The sequence below is a fragment of the Perca flavescens genome, chromosome 6, assembly GCF_004354835.1.
Source record: "Perca flavescens isolate YP-PL-M2 chromosome 6, PFLA_1.0, whole genome shotgun sequence".
NCBI lineage: Eukaryota > Metazoa > Chordata > Actinopteri > Perciformes > Percidae > Perca > Perca flavescens.
Genome location: NC_041336.1, coordinates 1,231,506 through 1,253,446, shown reverse-complemented (window position 1 = coordinate 1,253,446; position 21,941 = coordinate 1,231,506). Strand labels below are relative to the sequence as shown.

General features: G+C 41.4%; 1 protein-coding gene across 1 annotated transcript in view; it reads left to right on the top strand.

The window, feature by feature from the left end:
- Positions 1 to 6,747: 6,747 nt before the first annotated feature.
- LOC114556706 (complement C3) overlaps positions 6,748 to 21,941 on the top strand; it is a 51,525-nt gene continuing 36,331 nt past the window's right edge. Inside the window, exons 1-12 of the mRNA XM_028579743.1 lie at positions 6,748 to 6,824; positions 8,857 to 9,052; positions 9,190 to 9,352; positions 9,536 to 9,630; positions 11,029 to 11,117; positions 12,951 to 13,033; positions 13,139 to 13,226; positions 16,536 to 16,638; positions 17,153 to 17,270; positions 20,130 to 20,245; positions 21,148 to 21,294; positions 21,737 to 21,836. Coding sequence (XP_028435544.1) covers positions 6,748 to 6,824; positions 8,857 to 9,052; positions 9,190 to 9,352; positions 9,536 to 9,630; positions 11,029 to 11,117; positions 12,951 to 13,033; positions 13,139 to 13,226; positions 16,536 to 16,638; positions 17,153 to 17,270; positions 20,130 to 20,245; positions 21,148 to 21,294; positions 21,737 to 21,836 — 1,375 coding nt within the window. The remainder of the gene's footprint in view (positions 6,825 to 8,856; positions 9,053 to 9,189; positions 9,353 to 9,535; positions 9,631 to 11,028; positions 11,118 to 12,950; positions 13,034 to 13,138; positions 13,227 to 16,535; positions 16,639 to 17,152; positions 17,271 to 20,129; positions 20,246 to 21,147; positions 21,295 to 21,736; positions 21,837 to 21,941) is intronic.

The window sequence follows — 21,941 nt, the reverse complement described above, 5'->3', positions numbered from 1 at the left end:
ATTGATACAACCTTGAAAAAAAACTGGTGGGCTCTGTGAAAACTCACATTGTCCCAAACAACAACAACATATATGGGATGCTCATCCTGCTGCCCTAACAGAGCATCTCGCATGTGATTGAGGAAAATGAGGAGCTGGTGAGTGTTTTAGGGTCCCAGGTTGGCATGATGGTGGACAACCCCGGGATTGCTGATGGCAGCACATAATGTGACATTGCCACCACGCTGCCCAGGAACACCAACAATGGCCCGATAGCCAATCACATTACGGCCTCTCCTTCTCCTTTTGGTGAGATTAAACCCAGCTTTATCCATGTAGATGTATTCATGGGGTCTTTCCATTGCATCCAGTTGAAAAACCCTCTGTAGAAATAGATATAGTTTTGTAAGTGATACGGAAAAAGTGATTTAGGCCACTACAGTAAATCACTACTAGAGTAATCAACATTGAATGTGTCTGGATATATGCCAACCTGTACATACTGGAATCTTTGCTCTTTGACTCTGTCTGAGTTGAGATCAAAGGGCTCTCTGTATAGCTGTTTCATGCGCAGTCTGTTGCACTTGAGGACACGATCAACAGTAGAGAGGCTGACACTGTTGATACCCTCAAAATTTACATGGTCCTCAATGATCTTCTGCTGAATTTCACTCAGTTTAATGGCATTGTTCTCACGGACCATATCAACAATTAGGGTCTCTTGGGGTGGGGAGAACATACCTGTCCCCCCACCCCCATGTGGCAGTTTTTCAATTCTACAAAAAGAGAACATGGAGTTACAAAAAATATACATGGAATACTAGGCCTACAAACAGTTAGACCAACCCTCCATTACAATACTACAGTACATTGGTACAGTGATGTACTGAAACATATATTTACTTACAGTATACTGTGGTACAGTATATAGTATGTCATACAGTAATTGCTGTCAACATTTACATACTGTACTATAATGTCAAAAAAGGTAATTACCTGTTCTCTTCTCTAAATCTTCGGATTATGGTGGACACAGTGGCCCTCACTTATCAACCTAATGTAGAAACCAGCGCAGATATGAGCGCAGAAATCCTCTTACGACAGGCTTCACGTGTGATTTATGAAACGTTCGTATCACACCAATCCGAGCGTAAGAATGGTCGTACATTGATAAATACGGCGGCTGGAAACAATCGTCATTTAAATATCACGGCCCAATATATTCTGGGTTTTGAGGCCTCGCCCCTACAATTTACGACATGGTGAGACGTAATCCGGCTGAGAAGCGGAACTTTTCAGAGGTGGAGATTGAAACCCTGATATCTCCGGTTCATTTGCACTAACGTGTGGACTATTTGGCAGCCTGAAAACTGTTATTAAAGGCTGTAGAAAGAATGCGGAATGGAAAGAGATCACTGATGCGGTCAACAGTGTTGCCGTAGTAAATCAGACTCCAGCTGAAGTTTAGCCTATTTAATTTATACATCCTAGACACATTTTCTATAGTCCTAATAGTAATATACAGGCTTCTATTGTAATCTCTTAGGCCCTGTAGCGTACTTATTTAAATAATACAGTAGCTGTAGTGTCTTTTATTTTACTCTTGTTTTTTTCATGAGTCAGAACGAGGCAACAGCTGAGGGAGAGCGCGTGTCCTCCCCCCCCCCCCCCGTGGTGGACCCTGTCTTCTGACAGCAGAGGGGCTGGAAAATATAACTCGGTCAATGGCAGAAAGAGAAACAAAAACCTGAAGAATAAATAAAAATGTTGTGCATCGTCATGTTTCCTGTATTGAATATCATTGCCAAACATAACACTATAGGCTACCTTTTAAAAGTGAAGAATAATATCCTGTCTCCTTCATATAGCCCTCAGTTGGGGCTGTTCTGGACACTGCTCTCTGGGCATCGGGTCATCTGGCTCCATCGCTACATTTATGGCACCGTGTCTTCCTGTGCGATGTTGTGCAGAACCCCCCAGGCTAAAACAATGTTGCAGACCGGCGCATAGAGGTCTTCTAAAAGAGCCAGATCTGCCATTGCTGATGATCAACTGATGACTTCTCCTTCTCCTGTTAAACTGATTATATGCTGCACCGCAAGGCCACACTGAAGAGAACTTGCGTACACGAGTTCAGACCAGACGTGAGATTTGATCGCAGCCTACGCTCACGTCCAAATTGATAAATGCCGAGCTTTGCGTAGGAATCGGCGTACGCCCGTCGTACGCCTGTTTTAGGTCGTACGCACGTTTCATAAATGAGGGCCAGTGAATCTACTGATGTTTGGTTGTACCCTTTGTCCAGCCTCCCTCATGCTCATACCATGGACAAGAACATGGTCAATCACAGTAGCTCTGATTTCATCAGATATTACTGTTGTTTGTCTTCGCTGACCACCTTGACCTCCTCTCATACAAACTCTTCCTCTCAGATTTCTATCCATTGTAGGGCCTCACAAACCAGTGCTCTCTGAACTGGCTTATATGTTCCCTCACATCATTAGCCACAAGTGTGATCAATTTTGAGTTGTTGTGTTCAAGTGGTGACAACTGTGCTTTAATTGTGTTTGACTTTTGTCACCTGTGCTCACCATTATGCAGCACGGGTGCATCACAATGAAAATGTGTTGGCAAGTTGTGTCTAAACAGGTGAAAAGTGCTTATGGTTTTGCCAAAAGAGTGATTGATTCAATCAGTGGGTTCAGGCAACTGAGCATTTGGTTCAGACAACAGGGTTTAGTGTTTTAGCAATTGAGAAAAACTGTAAATGTAATTTTTGCCATTACAACACACACACACACACACACACACACACACAAAAACACACACAAAACAAGTATGTTTTTTTTTCCCAATAGCAATTTACAGTATCCAGTAATTTTTTTTTACTTTTGTTTTATTGCTAAATGTGATGATTTGTAATTCTAATTTTCTTTTTTCTGTAAGAATGTTTGTTTTTTGTAAAAACTCTTGTTGGATTACTGCAGAAATTCTACTTGAGAATTTGAGTTTTACAGAAGACTGAGTTTGAGAAAATGACAATAAAAATGGAAACACAAAGACTGCAGTGTTTTATATAAAGCCCTTCAGTGTTTTGCTGGTGATATGAAAGAGTAATTCAAATGGTGCTTGTGTGTATGATTTTGTTGCAAGAATTTCATTTTTAGACACGAGTGTTAAGTTTTGATTGCAGTGTCTCATTTTGGCATAGATGTGAGTTGTTAATCTCCAAGTGCTATGTCTGATTGGCTTGTGTGCTGAGTTTTAACGTAATGAGCCAAATTCTGCAAAAAGTGTTTAAGCAATAGGCAAAAACTGTATTACCAAAGGTTTGACACATATTTTTGGAATTCATGGTCAGTAAATCTCATTAATAGGAGATTATACTTAATTTTTAAATGATGAATGATTTTGAATAATATCAGAAGAACGTATGTTGGTGGAGAATCAGACGTGTTAATGTGAAAATTTAGTCAGGTTTTGAAACCATTTCAAGTTTTTCAAATGCTATAAAATTGAATACCCACAATTCAATGAAAGTAGTTATTGAGTACTTGTAATTGTACATTTTGTGAGTCATTTGGTTAAAAAGAAACCTATATTTCTAATATAGAAGTTTTGACAACGGGTCAAATTTGACCCGAGGACAACATGAGGGTTAACCAGGTAGGCTGTTGAGAACAGGTTCTCATTTGCAACAGCGACCTGGCCAAGAAAAGCATAAGTGTGCAAGACAACATACAGTTTTACATACAATGCAATACAAGAATACAGAATTCAATAGGCTACATACAGTAAAGTGCAGATTAAGTAGGCATTACAAAACCGCATAAGTAAAACGATGGATATGCAAAAGTGATATGGTAATAACATAATATACATGAATAGACAATCTATATCACTGCTGAGATTTAGTAAAGAGTCAATATACAGTTAATGCAAATTGTGGTCTAGATAGTGATGTAGATCAGTTATTCAATTCAATTTATTGTTATTTATAGTGAATTATCACCATGGACCATGGTCTCAGAATACTTCACAACAAAAATGTACAATTTACAATTACAATTACAATTTACAATTTAGCCCATATAAAAGGCAAAATTAAATATAAAATATAAAATCAACAACACAAAAAGGAATATAATTGAAACACCACAGATTAAAATTGTTAAAACATGAAATAAAACAATGAAGGATAGTGCATAATAAAATAAACAATAAATCAAGGGTTCAGAGGTTATGGATTTAAAACATGTCCATAATGATTTGAATAAAGAAATGTTTTAAGTCTGGATTTAAAAATGTCCACTGAGCCAGCCTCCCTAACGGTGGATGGAAGACCATTCCAGAGGGAGTCTGGTGACCAGCTGATCTTTTTTTATGTTTGGGATGTTCAGGAGACTAGCATCCATAGAATGAAGGGGGCGTGCTGGGATATATGGTGTAAATAGCTCACTTAGGTAGGCAGACACAAGTCCTTTTAGGGTTTTATAAGTCAAAAGAAGAACTTTAAAATCAGCCCTTACTTACACAGGTAATTCCATCCTGCCAGAAAACATCCACCATCATCCCGGTCCCAAAAACACCCTCCCCCAGCAGTCTGAATGACTATAGACTGGTCGCACTCACCCCAGTAGTTATGAAGTGCTTTGAGAGGCTGAAAATTGTCATTTTCACCAAAGCGAGTTTGGCTGCATGAGTGAAGGAGGCCCTGTTGTGAAATAGAAAACCGATCCTAGACTTAACTTTAGATTTAAGGTGGTTTATGTGTTGCTGGAAGGAGAGGGAACTGTCTAACCAGACAACTAAGTATTTGTACACCGCCACATTTTCTAATTCCAACCCATTGAGCGTGGTAATGCTAATTGGATAGGCAGGGGTGGGCAGCGATCAATTAAAAAGCATGAACTTGGTTTTGCCAGAGTTTAGCAGCAATAAGAGGTTTCGGAAGGAGTGCGGAATAACATTGAAGCTCTCCTGGAGGTTTGATAGCACAGTATCCAAAGAGGGGCCAGATGTATACAGGATGGTGTTATCTGCGTATAGGTGGATTTGAGAGTTCCCAACAGCAAGAGCCACATCATTGATGTAAAGGGAGAAAAGAGTCGGCCCGAGAATCAAACCTTGTGGCACCCCCATAGAGACATCCATAGGTCCAGACAGCAGGTCTTCAGATTTAACACACTGAACCCTATCAGAAAATAGTTATTGAACCACGCGAGGCAGTCATGAGAGAACCCAAGGTTGTTGAGTCTGTCGATAAGAATACGATGGTTAACAGAGTCAAAGGCCTTGGACAGCTCGATGTAGACGGTTGCACAGTAATGCTTTTTGTCAATGGCTGCTGTGATGTCGTTTATGACCTTGAGGGTGGCTGTGGTGCAGCCATGACCGGGACGGAAGCCAGATTGTGTAGCGGAAAGGACACGGTTGGATTCAAGATGGTTGGTAATCTGTTTATTGACCAAGCTTTCGAGGACTTTCGAAAGACAGGGTAAGATAGATATGGGTCTATAGCAGTTTGGGTCAAAGATGTCTCCCCCTTTGAAGAGAGGAATGACTGCGGCAGATTTCCAATCTCTGGGAATTTATGAAGGTGCAAGAGACAGATTAAACAGGTTGGTAATGGGGGAAGCAATAATATCTGCAGATAATTTTAGGAAGTTGGGGTCCAGGTTGTCTAGCCCAGCTGATTTGTATGGGTCCAGATTTTGCAACTCTCTCAACACATCAGCTGTCAGGATTGGGGTGAAGGAGAATCATGGTGGGGGGTGTGGAAGTGTAGCTGCAGGGGATGTAGAGCAGTTTACTGGGGGGCCGGCCGCCAGATGGAAGAGCTGTGGGCAGCTGGGAGGAGGTGTTTTTGTTCTCCATCGTTTTTACAGTGTCCCAGAATTGTTTTGAATTGGTACTGCAAGAGCCAAATTTCAGTTTGAAGTAGCGAGCCTTAGCTACCTGAACTGCCGGAGTGTACCGGTTCCTGGCTTCTTTAAAGACTAGCATGTTATGGGGGTTGCTCAAGGCTAATGCAGTTCCCCACAGGATGTTTTTATGTTGGTTGAGGGCGGTCAGCTCTGTGGTGAACCAGGGGCTGTATCTACTCTTGGTCCTTTAACTTTTTAAATGGGGCATGCTTATTTAGGACAGAGAGGAAATCAGTTTTGAATGACATCCAGGCATCCTCCACTGTCGGGATAAGGTTAATGCTCTCAGAGGCTACAAGGTTCAGGTCGGACAGAAAGGCTTGTTCGCAGAAGTGATTTAGACAACGTGACAGAGATAAGTTGTGGGTGTTTGACCGCGGAGCCATTAGCGATGCATGCAATCAGGCAATGATCAGTGAGATCGTGCTCAAAAACAGCTGGGGTGTATTTAGGGGGCAGGTTGGTCAGGACAATATCTATGAGGGTGGCCTTGCTTACTGATTTGAGTGTGATATCTCGTAGGTTCATTTATAATTTGTGTGAGGTTGAGGGCATCAAGCTTAGTAAGTAGAGTGGCTGGGGGGTTGAGCTTATCCAGGTTTAAATCTCCTAAAAATAAAAATTCTGCAGTTAGATGGGGGGATCAGTTTCAACAGTTTCTCAACTGCTGCTGGGAAATCATGTGTGGGTGTGTGCTTGTGTTACACGTGTACAGAAACACTTTGGGAGGAGGGCGGGCGAGACAGTTGTGAGGCGAAGTGGAGGGGGTGGATATAAGGTGGATATAAGGATGGTGCTGCAGAGCGACAGTCTACAGTGGATCGGGATCGAAGGCCGAAGGATGAGAAGGACTCTGCTGTGGCTGATGGCCTCTCTGGCCTTTGCCTCTCTGACTTCTCTGGCTGATGGAGCTCCATTGTAAGTAGACCTGCATTACCTTTACACCCCCCCCCCCATGTGCTTTAGTTAATTCACACAGAGCTAAAATATATTTTTGTTTGTTTGTTCATCTTCCTGATCAAATTATTATTGGTTAAATTGCAATAGGAGCAACACAAATATCTAGGGTCCTTTGCATGTATGTTCAAAAAAAGTGTATGGATGGAAATATTAGTTTAACTTGTGTCTTACATGATAAGAAGTTGAGTCCAGTTGCAGTTTGTGTCACACAAGTCAAGGTAATGTTATCTTTGAAATGATGCCAATGAGTTGGCCTCATTGTTGTTCAAAGTTTGCGCAATGATGCATTAAGCCAGACAGAGCAAAAGTCTAGAGCACATGTGTCAAACTCAAGGCCCACGGGCCAAATCAGGCCCCTCGCAAATTTTGATCCGGTCCGCTTATCAATTTAGGTTCACGATACGTTTTGGCCCGCCTGGTTGTGCGCCAAACCAAAAAAACAGGAAACGTTTCAAACTGCATTTACGCAACACTCAAAGCAGAATTTGGCTGATTTGCCGATTTTGAGACTCAGAAATTCCCCCACAACCAGAGAGTTTTTTTGTGGTCTTTGAAATGATGCCAATGAGTTGGCCTCATTCTTCTTCAAAGTTTGCACAATGATGCATTAAGCCACACAGAGCAAAAGTCTAGAGCACATGTGTCAAACTCAAGGCCCACGGGCCAAATCAGGCCCCTCGCAAATTTTGATCCGGTCCACATATCAATTTAGGTTCACGATACATTTTGGCATGCCTAGTTGTGTGCCAAACCAAAAAGACAGGAAACTTTTCAAACTGCATTTACGCAACACTCAAAGCAGAATTTGGTCGATTTGCCGAGTTTGAGACTCAGAAATTCCCCCCAACCAGAGAGTTTTTTTATATTCACACTGTTTGTTGTGAGTCGGCTGATTTGCTAAATTCGATGATAGCTAGGGAACTTCTGAAAACGTTAGCTAACAGTATAGCTACACTCTTGGTAGATACCTGGCTGGGCTAACCGCTAACTTTAGGTAATTGCTGAAAGAAAAGTTATGTAAGTTCGGACAGTTTACATGCAAGTTGCAGCGGCAGGTAAATAAACTCATGTGACTGTTATGGAAACTGGCTTTCTCAGTAGCCTAGGTAATATCACTCTGCTGCTGCTTTAGCCTATGCTACCAACTACAAGTAACAAAGTAAAACTATTGCAATGCGATGCAAGGGTAGTTTTATTCCTAACATTTTTTTATTTACATCGATATTCTAGCGTTATCATTTATTTGCCTTGGGTGTACTGTGGAGTGGGTAAGACTGTTTTTAGTGGCAGGCTAGCAGATACTGTTGACTTGCTCTAGCATAGCACCAACAAACTCTGCAACTGGAAGGACTGGATTAAAAGTGTTGAAAATGGTTTCCACTGATGAATAACACACTGGCTAACTTGGAAATGAGGTCCTATGTCAAAAATTCTGAACCACCCCTTCAAAGGTTTAGACTTTTCTATAACTTTTTGTTCTTGTGGAATACTGAAATATTCCTGTCATTTAGCACAGTAAAAAATCACACTTAGTAAGGCAATATCTGTGACAAGTGGACAGTGGTGGCCTAGAGGTTAAAGAAGCAAGCTTGTGACCGGGAGGTCGTTGATTCAATCCCCAGACCGACATAATAAAATCTGGGAGGGGAAAGTGAAAGAGCAGCACTTGTTTCTCCTTCATTACCACCACTGAGGTGCCCTTGAGCAAGGCCTTTAACCCGAGCTGCTCAGTGGCCAGCAGATCAGACTGTGGATGTACTGGGCAGCTTTCATTCCAGGAATGAATGTGGAACTGTGTGAATGTGACAGGTTGTCGTTGCAAATGAGAAATTGTTTTCAGTCGACTTACCTTGATAAATTAAGGTTAAAAAAATAAATAAAAAAGGTTGTTAATGTTTGTCAGTACATCATAAACAGCATGTGGTCACTTGCACATTGACTGCAGTATATTCACATCAATATCTTTCTCTCTCTCACCGCTGTTCTGCAGGAAGGTGATGTCTGCCCCTAACTTGTTGCGGGTAGGAACAGCAGAAAACATCTTTGTGGAGTGTCAAGACTGCACCGGGGGAAACATCCCGGTCCAAATCAACGTGATGAACCATCCAACCAAAAGCACAACGCTGACATTCACATCTGTGACCCTTACCAGTGAAAGAAACTTCCAGGAGCTCGGAGAAATAACGGTAAATGAAATACTGTCACGCTGTATATGCATGTTACTGTAACTTGACTTCAATTACTAACACGACCAGAAATAATCTAGAAATGAATCCAGAAATGTGCATCCTGATGCACATACTGCTCATCATACTGGTTTCAGATCCCTGCTGACAGCTTCAGTAAGGATCCTACCATGAAGCAGTATGTCTACCTGCAAGCTCAGTTCCCTGACCACCTGCTGGAGAAAGTCGTCTTAGTGTCCTTCCAGTCCGGGTACATCTTCATCCAGACTGACAAGACCCTCTACACCCCCAACAGCAAAGGTCAGTTCAATACTGAGCTGCATAACTGTTAAGAAACACACTTACTTCTGTTTTTCCCAAATTAAATGATTGTACTGTAAATTACAGTACAACAAATAACTACTTTTGACATTTTTGACACAAATTTGAGACACCTTCCTCCAACCTTCAGCAGCAAAATCAACCTCTTTCTGTCTCTGTCAGTTCATTACAGGATGTTTGCAGTGACGCCCCGTATGGAGCCTGTAGAGAGGGATGCTGAAAATAAAACTGTTACTACTATTGCCATTGAGATTGTGGTATTGTATTTTATTTTTGATAAGCACAGATTGTACTGTAATGTTATATAGTCAGCTATAACTGAGAGCATGAAACCTCTTAATGAGGTGATATTACAAATGCTTAACAGCAGATAATGTTCATACTAATGACCAAATAACAAAAACACAGTTAACCTTGTGTCTTTATTATGGTTTTAGTAAAACCTATCCTGCTACTTTACTTTACTTACTGTAAAAAGTAAATATAAGAAAACTAAATCTAGTGGCCGAGTTACACATTGAACACAGCCTCTCTCTTCAATATGAAAGATAGAAAAAGTACCGGAAAAATAATCAATATAGACATTTAACAAGGTCATGGATTGTAGAAAAAAGACATTAAAGGTGCACTATGAGGTCCTGCATGGTTTCAGGGTGATTTCATTTTTGTCTCAAATGGTAGTCATCTCTCCTTGATCCGCTAGCTGCCTGTCCCCTGAACACACCGTGAAAAAGCCCGGTCTCGGGAGACAACACAGGGCCCGTAAACGTCAAACAAACACTAGAGGCACAGGCTGTGCACCAAAATATAACAAACCATGTTCTAGCCAATCACTGACAAGATTATTGGGGGAGGGTGTGGGGGTTAGTGAAAGTTAAGGACACACTGACCAGTTGGACTGATCAGTGTCCCCGAGTTGGTCCAAAAAGTGTCTTGAAACACACCGAAGAGACGAGAGGTAACACATCTCCATAACAGCAGGTGGCGCTAATCTGTATTGTTGCCCAAAAAATGAAAACCGGCAGCTGATTGGATGAACGCGTAACGTGGTTCTGGTTTCTCCATAAATTCAAAGACAGACTGTCATGGCTGCTCGTTCAGAATACGATCTCATATGAGATTTTGAAAACATTTGAAGATAGAAATAGGCCGTGCAGTTGCTGAATCTGTCTTCATTTCAGATCAACAAAGGTCAGTTTAAAAGATTTTCGTCAGATTTTGAGAGACTCTAGTCACACCCTTCCCCCTCCCCGTTTCCTGGTTAGTCCACCAGTCAGATGGGTCGTTTGAGTCTGACTGCCGGCAGTGCCCGCCCCTCTGATTAAACATGTCAAATCGGCCCAAATGAAGGCCGACGGCCCCTCGGACGGACGACGGCACGGAACACACCGACCAGACTCGAGTCACCGACCTCTCCAGACTGTCAGAGGGCCGATTATCGGCTTGGTGTGTCAGCGCCTTTAGTTAGTTAGTCATGACAGTTACGGAAAAATGGGGGGAGGGGCGATTTTGTTTGAAATGTTTCTTGGAACGTCAACAAAAGTGACCATGCAGGAACTCATAGTGCACCTTTAAATATAGCATGTATTTATTAAATCAATTTATAAACTGGCACGGCTCTCTGTTTGTGGTTGTTCAACATTGTTTATTTTTAGACCCCTGAGGACATCATTTTACCCTTGGATCCAGTCTCTTTGAAATCAGGGATCTACTCTGGAGTTTACCAACTCGCTGAAATTGTCAGGTTAGTATTTTATCTTGTTCTTTCTGCCGCTAGAGGTCTTTAGCGGCTAACGTTAGCAGGTTTAAGCTAAAACCACACTATCACAGTATATTTTACATGCCAATGTCACCTTTTGGATTTTACCGGGCGGGGAGAAAACATCTCCCAGCTGTAAATAGTACAATGTCACAGAAAAAACTACTGGTAACACTGGTTTTACTGCCAGAAGGGATCATTTTGTGATTATTTTTTTCGATTGCTAAACGACAGTGGGAACAACTGGAGTCACATGTCCAAAACTCTAACTCCAGTCTCCACAGCAGCAGTTCATGTGGACCAAACTCTAGTTGGTTTCTCATCGCTTGAACACAGTTTTCTAAACTCTACACACTTATCCCAGGACTTTAACCTCAACCTGCACAACACTGTAGATTTACAGCACTTTGTTCAAACGCTAACACACTGCTGTCAACACTGTTAACCACACATTCAAAACAGAATAGATCTCAGTCTGGTGCCTATCAAACACTGCTGATTGGGATTCTAGCTGAAAGTCTAAGTAGGTGTCTTATTTTAGACTAGTTAGTGAACATATACGGTATTTATACAGAGAAAGATCAGAAAGACTTTTTTTTGTATATAAACACCAAATAAGAATGAAACAATTATACACTGTACCGTTTGAGAGAAACAGGTAAAAGATCAAAGATACCAACATGTCCAGGTAAGATGTCTGAGGTTATATACAATACACAGGTATGAAAGAAAAAGAAAACTGCGTTCTTACTGTTTTTCAGAAAGTAATGGCGGTGAAAGCAATAGAAACACCACATTCATTAGTATTTAGAGATGATGAAGACATCTAATGTGATGAAGAAAACTTGCCACATGATGCTGGAGAGAGGCAGGATTAGTCACACTATTTGTTGGTACTGTTATGTACCTTTAGTTTTTTTTCCCAGTAATTCCATAAATTACCAGAGACAAAATACTATATTGAAGAAAACTGCTGATTTTCATTCCTTCTTGTTTACCGCATGTAAAAATTGGTATATTATACAATCTATATATTTTCCTTAAATAATATATCGAGTAGTGTCAAGTCACTCAAATTGTTCAAACTGTAAAGATGAAAAGTTTGTAATTTCTCTATTGGTGTTTGATGCTAGTGTTTTTACTCTTTCTTATCTCAGTGAGGCTTGTTCCTAGTGTTTGGTCTCTCAGTGTATTCTGGGTGAGGCTTGTCCATAGTGTTTGGCTGCACTTAGCCTGTTTTGAGACATGTGTGAAGAGTTGTGTTGCTTTGAATAAGTTTTGCAGGTGATGTGAACTGTTTAGTTCAGGTGACTGGTGGTAATGCAGGCTGGAGTTAGAGTTTTGCACATGTGACTCCAGTTGGGCCCACTGTCATTTAGCAATCAAAACTGTAATAAAAACTGTAATACCTTAAATAATTTAAGATTATGTAAATTTGAACATGTAAATGTTGTGATTTCTACAATTAATTTCCCATGCTGATAGTAATTTTGTGTCTGGACAGCTACTTGACCAAAATCATCTAAGTCATACAGTGTAGGAAGTGTGGAGAGACACACTAAAACCTCAGTACATACATCACTCTAGCCAATACTTTAAAACCTTTATTCTGAACTTCAGTGTTCAGTGTTTCTGTAGTTACTATCAACAGAAATCAATTTCTTTTATTTTGTATAATATTGATATTAAAAGAATAAGTGATAAGTGTGTGTGTGTGTGTGTGTGTGTGTGTGTGTGTGTGTGTGTGTGTGTGTGTGTGTGTGTGTGTGTGTGTGTGTGTGTGTGTGTGTGTGTGTGTGTGTGTGTGTGTGTGTGTAGTACCGGACTGTGGAAAGTGGTGGCAAAGTTCCCCAGCAACCCACAGCAGAGCTATTCTGCAGAGTTCGAGGTCAAAGAATATGGTGAGCCCCATGACCTGCACCTTTTTTTAAAACTTATATAAACCTAAAATATTCACATGTTTTTTACATGATTGAACACACACTAACATGTTTCCAATTTTTCAGTGCTGCCCAGTTTTGAAGTTAAACTGATGCCTTTAAGTTCCTTCTTCTACGTGGACTGTCCAGAGTTCACCGTCAACATCAAAGCTACGTATGTGAAGGTTTATTAGGTGTTATTCAGAAGCTGTGTTGCTCTTTTAATCAATTAATTTAAGGGGCAGTAGTGGCCTAAAGGTTAAAGAAGTGAGCTTGTAACCAGGAGGATAAAATCTGTGTGGGGAAAGTGAAAGGGCATCACTTGTCCCTCCCTCATTACCACCACTGAGGTGCCCTTGAGCAAGTCCCTTAAAGGGACTTTAGCTTATTCACCGTATCCCCCAGAGTTAGATAAGTCCATACATACCCTTCTCACCTTAGTGCGTGTTGTAACTCTGTCTGACGGCCCCACCGGTAGCTAAGCCTAGCACAGATCCTGGAGGTAACCGGCTCCATCTAGCCTAGTTTAGCACAGATCCTGGAGGTAACCGGCTCCATCTAGCCTAGTTTAGCACAGATCCTGGAGGTAACCGGCTCCATCTAGCCTAGCTTAGCACAGATCCTGGAGGTAACCGGCTCCATCTAGCCTAGTTGAGCACAGATCCTGGAGGTAACTGGCTCCATCTAGCCTAGCTTAGCACAGATCCTGGAGGTAACCGGCTCCATCTAGCCTAGCTTAGCACAGATCCTGGAGGTAACCGGCTCCATCTAGCCTAGTTTAGGACAGATCCTGGAGGTAACCGGCTCCATCTAGCCTAGTTTAGCACAGATCCTGGAGGTAACCGGCTCCATCTAGCCTAGCTTAGCACAGATCCTGGAGGTAACCGGCTCCATCTAGCCTAGCTTAGCACAGATCCTGGAGGTAACCGGCTCCATCTAGCCTAGCTTAGCTCAGATCCTGGAGGTAACCGGCTCCATCTAGCCTAGCTTAGCACAGATCCTGGAGGTAACCGGCTCCATCTAGCCTAGCTTAGCACAGATCCTGGAGGTAACGGCTCCATCTAGCCTAGTTTAGCACAGATCCTGGAGGTAACCGGCTCCATCTAGCCTAGCTTAGCACAGATCCTGGAGGTAACCGGCTCCATCTAGCCTAGCTTAGCACAGATCCTGGAGGTAACCGGCTCCATCTAGCCTAGCTTAGCACAGATCCTGGAGGTAACCGGCTCCATCTAGCCTAGCTTAGCACAGATCCTGGAGGTAACCGGCTCCATCTAGCCTAGCTTAGCTCAGATCCTGGAGGTAACCGGCTCCATCTAGCCTAGCTTAGCACAGATCCTGGAGGTAACCGGCTCCATCTAGCCTAGCTTAGCACAGATCCTGGAGGTAACCGGCTCCATCTAGCCTAGCTTAGCTCAGATCCTGGAGGTAACCGGCTCCATCTAGCCTAGCTTAGCACAGATGCTGGAGGTAACCGGCTCCATCTAGCCTAGCTTAGCACAGATCCTGGAGGTAACCGGCTCCATCTAGCCTAGTTTAGCACAGATCCTGGAGGTAACCGGCTCCATCTAGCCTAGCTTAGCACAGATCCTGGAGGTAACCGGCTCCATCTAGCCTAGCTTAGCACAGATCCTGGAGGTAACCGGCTCCATCTAGCCTACTGCTCCCAATAAATGACAAAATAACGCCAACATTTGTATAGTCACAGCGTGTACAAATAACAAGGTCACATGACACACAGCCATCTTCTAACTGTATACATACTGGGGACTATATTCTCAGAAAGGCGAAGCACAGCTACTTCTGCTACTTGGGCGGAGTGATTTGCTTGCAGCACCTGAGAAGCCCCGAGGTGAGGAGCAGCAGTAGCAGTGCTTCGCCTTCTGAGAATATAGTTCCCAGTATGTATACGGTTAGAAGATGGCTGTGGGTCATGTGACCTTGTTATTAGTACCCTGTGACTACAGTACAGGCCAAAAGTTTGACACACCTTCTCATTCAATGCGTTTCCTTTTTATTTTCATGACTATTTACATTGTAGATTCTCACTGAAGGCATCAAAACTATGAATGAACACATATGGAATTATGTACTTATGTGAAATAACTGAAAACATGTCTTATATTTTAGATTCTTCAAAGTAGCCACCCTTTGCTTTTTTTGATAACTCTGCAAACCCTTGGTGTTCTCTTAATGAGCTTCATGAGGTAGTCACCTGAAATGGTTTTACCTTCACAGGTGTGCCTTGTCAGGGTTAATTAGTAGATTTTTTTCCCTTATTAATGGGGTTGGGACCATCAGTTGTGTTGTGCAGAAGTCAGGTTGATATACAGCCGACAGCCCTATTGGACAACTGTTAGAATTCATATTATGGCAAGAACCAATCAGCTAAGTAAAGAGAAACGAGTTGCCATCATTACTTTAACAAATGAAGGTCAGTCAGTTGCGAAAACTTTGAATGTGTCCCCAAGTGCAGGAGCAAAAACCATCAAGCGTTACAATGAAACTGGCTCACATGAGGACCGCCCCAGGAAACGAAGACCAAGAGTCACCTCTGCTGCTGAGGAAGTACATACTGCTGATCTTAAGTACATAATTCCACATGTGTTCATTCATAGTTTTGATGCCTTCAGTGAGAATCTACAATGTAAATAGTCATGAAAATAAAAAGGAAACGCATTGAATGAGAACGTGTGTCCAAACTTTTGGCCTGTACTGTAAATAGGAACATACTGGCATTATTTTTGTCACTTATTGGGAGCAGTTGGCTAGATGGAGCCGGTTACCTCCAGGATCTGTGCTAAGCTAGGCTACCGGTGGGGCCATTGGACAGAGTTACAACACGCACGGAGATGAAAAGGGTATGTATGGACTTATCTAACTCTGGGGGATACGGGGAATAAGACAAAGACCCAATAAATTGGCATGTTCCTTTAACCCTGACTGCTCCAGTGGAGCAGCTCAGTGGCCAGCAGACCAGACTGTGGTGGTACTGGGCAGCTTCCAGTATGAATGTGATCAGATCAGACTGTGGTGGTACTGGGCAGCTTCCAGTATGAATGTGATCAGATCAGACTGTGGTGGTACTGGGCAGCTTCCAGTATGAATGTGATCAGATCAGACTGTGGTGGTACTGGGCAGCTCCCAGTATGAATGTGGTCAGATCAGACTGTGGTGGTACTGGGCAGCTTCCAGTATGAATGTGATCAGATCAGACTGTGGTGGTACTGGGCAGCTTCCAGTATGAATGTGATCAGATCAGACTGTGGTGGTACTGGGCAGCTTCCAGTATGAATGTGATCAGATCAGACTGTGGTGGTACTGGGCAGCTTCCAGGTATGAATGTGGAACTGTGTGAATGTGACAGGTCATTGTTGCAAATGAGAAGTTGTTCACAATTGACTTACCTGGATAAATAAAGTAAAAAAAAGAAAAAAAATGTTTTTGTTGTTCCCATATTTAATTGTGGCCTTCAAACATGATTTAGGTATCTGTTTGGTCAAGAGGTGGATGGGACGGCCTACGTGGTATTTGGGGTTATGCAAGATGGTCAGAAGAAGAGCTTTCCAGCTTCTCTTCAGAGAGTGCAGGTGATCACTCATGTTTGCTGTAATTTTCTATGTCTTTGTGGGACTCTAAAACATGAAAATGTCTTGGATTTATTTCAGTTACATTGTTACATTCATATTAGGGGTGCACGATTCAGAAAATAAAATTGTTCAAAAACTATTCTTGATTAAAAAAATGAAACACAGTATGTAAATGTAGTTACTTTTTCCCATGTGATTGCAGCAGACATACAATAAAAAATTGTCAACATTTCTTTTTTTTTAAATTTAAAAAAGAATTATTTAAAAAAAAAAATATGAATCAATTTTGGGAAATCTATGAATAGATTTTGAATCATTAGAGCTTGAATCGCAATACGAATGTGAATCAGTTTTTTCGCGCACCCCTAATTCCTATCTACAGATATTATGTATTTAGTATGTTGAGAATAATGCCAGGCTGACATACGGTAAGAATTGACACTTTAGTATCTCCAACTGTTCAATGACTGTATCACTGTATTTCAAAATGCATTTTTCTATTATGTTGCATTAGATAGAGAATGGTAATGGAGAGGTGACACTGAAGAGAGAGCACATCACACAGACTTACAACATCACTAAACTGGTGGGGAGCTCCATGTATGTAGCTGTCAGTGTGCTGACGGAGAGTGGTAAGAAAGATACTGTTTGTGCTTGTTCACTATGTTTGATCATGTGTAGGTCAAATTAACTATTACTATTATACTTTTATTATTATTATTATTATTATTATTAATTAATTTCCCAAAAAGAAGAGATATCAACATACGTTGTTCTATATGAGTTAATCTAGAAGAAAGTAAACAGATCTTGAAATCATTTCTGTCAGGTCCATTAAGTCAAGAACAATGCAGACAATAAAAATGCTTTAAGAAATGTTATTGTTTAAATTACGAATTAAATTTGGCAGAATGGCTCAGAGGAGTCCCCTGACCTAAATGAGCATCATTAAAGAGCAGAGAGTCAGGGGACAGCAGCAGCAGCATTATGGGACGTTCACACAGTTTAAAGGTCCCATGGCATGAAAATGTCACTTTATGAGGTTTTTTAACATTACTTTGAGTTCCCCCAGCCTGCCTATGGTCCCCCAGTGGCTAGAAATGGTGAAAGGTGTAAACTGAGGCCTGGGTATCCTGCTCTGCCTTTGAGAAAATGAAAGCTCAGATGGACCAATCAGGAATCTTCTCCTTATGAGGTCATAAGGGGAAAGGTTACCTCCCCTTTCTCTGCTTTGCCCGCCCAGAGAATTTGGCCCCCCCATGAAAGAGAGAGAGGCATCATGGCTTTCAAACGAGCAAAGTGGCAGTTGGTCAAGGCCACACCCCCGCCCTCCACCTTGCCCCCCCCCTCTCTCCTTCTCAATAGCTACTGACAAAGAAATGGCACATCCTAAGGAAAGCTCATTGTGGGACTGGCTCTAGTGGCTGTAATTCTGCACCAAGGCTGAATTTCGGGAAAGAGACTTCAGTATTAGGGGACCACTAAGGTCTATATAAAAGAGACTTCAGATACAGTATTAGGGGACCACTAAGGTCTATATAAAAGAGACTTCAGATACAGTATTAGGAGACCACTAAGGTCTATATAAAAGAGACTTCAGATACAGTATTAGGGGACCACTAAGGTCTATATAAAAGAGACTTCAGATACAGCATTAGGGGACCACTAAGGTCTATATAAAAGAGACTTCAGATACAGTATTAGGGGACCACTAAGGTCTATATAAAAGAGACTTCAGATACAGTATTAGGGGGACCACTAAGGTCTATATAAAAGAGACTTCAGATACAGTATTAGGGGACCACTAAGGTCTATATAAAAGAGACTTCAGATACAGTATTAGGAGACCACTAAGGTCTATATAAAAGAGACTTCAGATACAGTATTAGGGGACCACTAAGGTCTATATAAAAGAGACTTCAGATACAGTATTAGGGGACCACTAAGGTCTATTTAAAAGAGACTTCAGATACAGTATTAGGGGACCACTAAGGTCTATATAAAAGAGACTTCAGATACAGTATTAGAGGACCACTAAGGTCTATATAAAAGAGACTTCAGATACAGTATTAGGGGACCACTAAGGTCTATATAAAAGAGACTTCAGATACAGTATTAGAGGACCACTAAGGTCTATATAAAAGAGACTTCAGATACAGTATTAGGGGACCATTAAGGTCTATATAAAAGAGACTTCAGATACAGTATTAGAGGACCACTAAGGTCTATATAAAAGAGACTTCAGATACAGTATTAGGGGACCACTAAGGTCTATATAAAAGAGACTTCAGATACAGTATTAGAGGACCACTAAGGTCTATATAAAAGAGACTTCAGATACAGTATTAGGGGACCACTAAGGTCTATATAAAAGAGACTTCAGATACAGTATCAGGGGACCACTAAGGTCTATATAAAAGAGACTTCAGATACAGTATTAGAGGACCACTAAGGTCTATATAAAAGAGACTTCAGATACAGTATTAGGGGACCACTAAGGTCTATATAAAAGAGACTTCAGATACAGTATTAGGGGACCACTAAGGTCTATATAAAAGAGACTTCAGATACAGTATTAGAGGACCACTAAGGTCTATATAAAAGAGACTTCAGATACAGTATCAGGGGACCACTAAGGTCTATATAAAAGAGACTTCAGATACAGTATTAGAGGACCACTAAGGTCTATATAAAAGAGACTTCAGATACAGTATTAGGGGACCACTAAGGTCTATATAAAAGAGACTTCAGATACAGTATTAGGGGACCACTAAGGTCTATATAAAAGAGACTTCAGATACAGTATTAGGGGACCACTAAGGTCTATATAAAAGAGACTTCAGATACAGTATTAGGGGACCACTAAGGTCTATATAAAAGAGACTTCAGATACAGTATTAGGGGACCACTAAGGTCTATATAAAAGAGACTTCAGATACAGTATTAGGGGACCACTAAGGTCTATATAAAAGAGACTTCAGATACAGTATTAGGGGACCACTAAGGTCTATATAAAGAGACTTCAGATACAGTATTAGGGGACCACTAAGGTCTATATAAAAGAGACTTCAGATACAGTATTAGGGGACCACTAAGGTCTATATAAAAGAGACTTCAGATACAGTAATAGGGGACCACTAAGGTCTATATAAAAGCATCCAAAGAGCACCATGTCATAGGACCTTTAAGACTGGGAGAGCTAAACTATTCCCCCATATGAACAGAGCAGCAACGATGACATAGAAACATATGTCACATTATACAAGACAAGGTGGAGCTGGGGAGGAGGTGGGTTGCAGCGATCATTTGGAGCAAACTAAAGTAACTTTAAGTAGCCATTTAGCAGCGAGGGGAGTTGACCAGCTGATGCTGCTGCAGATCAGCTGATGCGACCGTGTTGTTGGCCAATAGCGGTTAGCAGCGTCTTGACTACTTGGCCTGCCAGAACTGACGCTGAGGCTCAATTTTTATGTTTCTGCCTTCATTCACAGGTGGTGAAATGGTTGAGGCGGAGTTGAGAAATATCCAGATTGTTACATCACCTTACACTATCTCCTTTAAGAAAACGCCCACATTTTTCAAACCAGGAATGTCTTTCCATCTTACGGTAAAGTACTTATTTAGATTTATATAAATTACCAGCAATAGTATGACTATATTTCTACTTACATATGCAAAAGCCATTACAGGAAAAAATGTCATTACTGATTACAGTTACTGTTTGAAAACTCAGATGGCAGGACTTCTAAATATGAAAGTCGCCTGCTAATTAATGTTCTTTTAATAATTGTAATTGACAAGAGAAATGTTTTGATCTGTTTTGAGTTTCATTATGATGTACAGTAAAGGCATAATACTTAGTACACAGCACTAAAATTAATCTCACAACATGAGTTTGGCCTTAAAGCTCTGAGACCCGTTGGTAGAACAGCCAGTCGGACTGACCAGTCTGCTCCCTAATGTCCACAAAGTGCCTCAGAACAAGATACGCCAACTTAAGCGCACGTTCTGCATGTGCGCGAGACGTAATACAAAAAATGAAAACCAGAAATGACAACGCGTCACGTGGGTTTGGCTTCTCCGGCCGATAGGAATGACACCCTTTTTGGAATACGATCTCATATTTTACTAAAATAGTTCACTGAAACGTGTTTCTGAAAACATGTGAAGAGAGAAATAGGCCATGCAGTTGCTGAATCTGTCTTCATTTCAGATCAACAAAGGTCAGTTTAAAAGATTTTCGTTAGATTTTGAGAGGCGTTCGTCACTCATCCCGCTCGTTATTTCCGGGTTAGCTCTCCACCAATCAGATTGGTCATTGAGTCTGACTGCCCGCCCTCCGACCCAGCAAGTCAGGTCAGCCCAAATGAACGCCGACGGCCCCTCAGACTGACGGCGGCACGCGACACACCGAACAGACTGGAGTCACCGACCTCGTAATAAGATGTTTTCATAAGACAGTTACGTATTTTTCTGATTGTTCAGCTGTTTGTGTTTTTCTGATGAAAGGTTGAAGTTGTGAATCCTGACGGCAGTCCGGCGGCACGTGTTGCAGTGGTGGTCGACCCCGGCAAGGTGGAAGGCATTACCGCAGCCAATGGCATGGCAAAGCTTTCCGTCAATACAGTGGCGACGGCACAAAGACTGACAATCACCGTAAGCCTACAAATGTGGTTTGCAAATGGAAGCTTAAACCTACATTAATCAACAATTTAGATATTCACTTGAAGAGCAAGGAAAGCTTTTACCTGTGGCTCCATGCAGACTTTTGGCTTGCTTATTCTATATATATATATATATATATATGTGTGTGTGTGTGTATATATATATATATATATATATATATATATATATATATATATATATATTGTAAATGCTTGAAAATTAACTGTACAGTATTGGAATAGTGAACTTCATATTACCATTATTATGTTTATATTTAGCAATTTTATATTGCTAGGCTACGCTATGCTAGGCAAAGCCACGATAAGTGAGGACAGGATAGAATAGACTCTGGACTTTACAGGAATTCATTATTCAACTGTTTGTATAGTGAATGCTTACCTGTGTGTGTGTGTGTGTGTGTCATTAATTGCAGGCAAGGACCAAGGATAATCATATTTCAAATGAAAGGCAAACATCAGCCACCATGGTAGCTCTCCCATATACCACTCCAAGCAACAACTACATCCACATAGGTAAGGGACATAATAACATTAGATTGTGAAAAAAAAGATGGTGGCATTGGTAAAGTATGCACCATGCACTACATATGTTCAGTTTCTAACACTCACATGAATCAC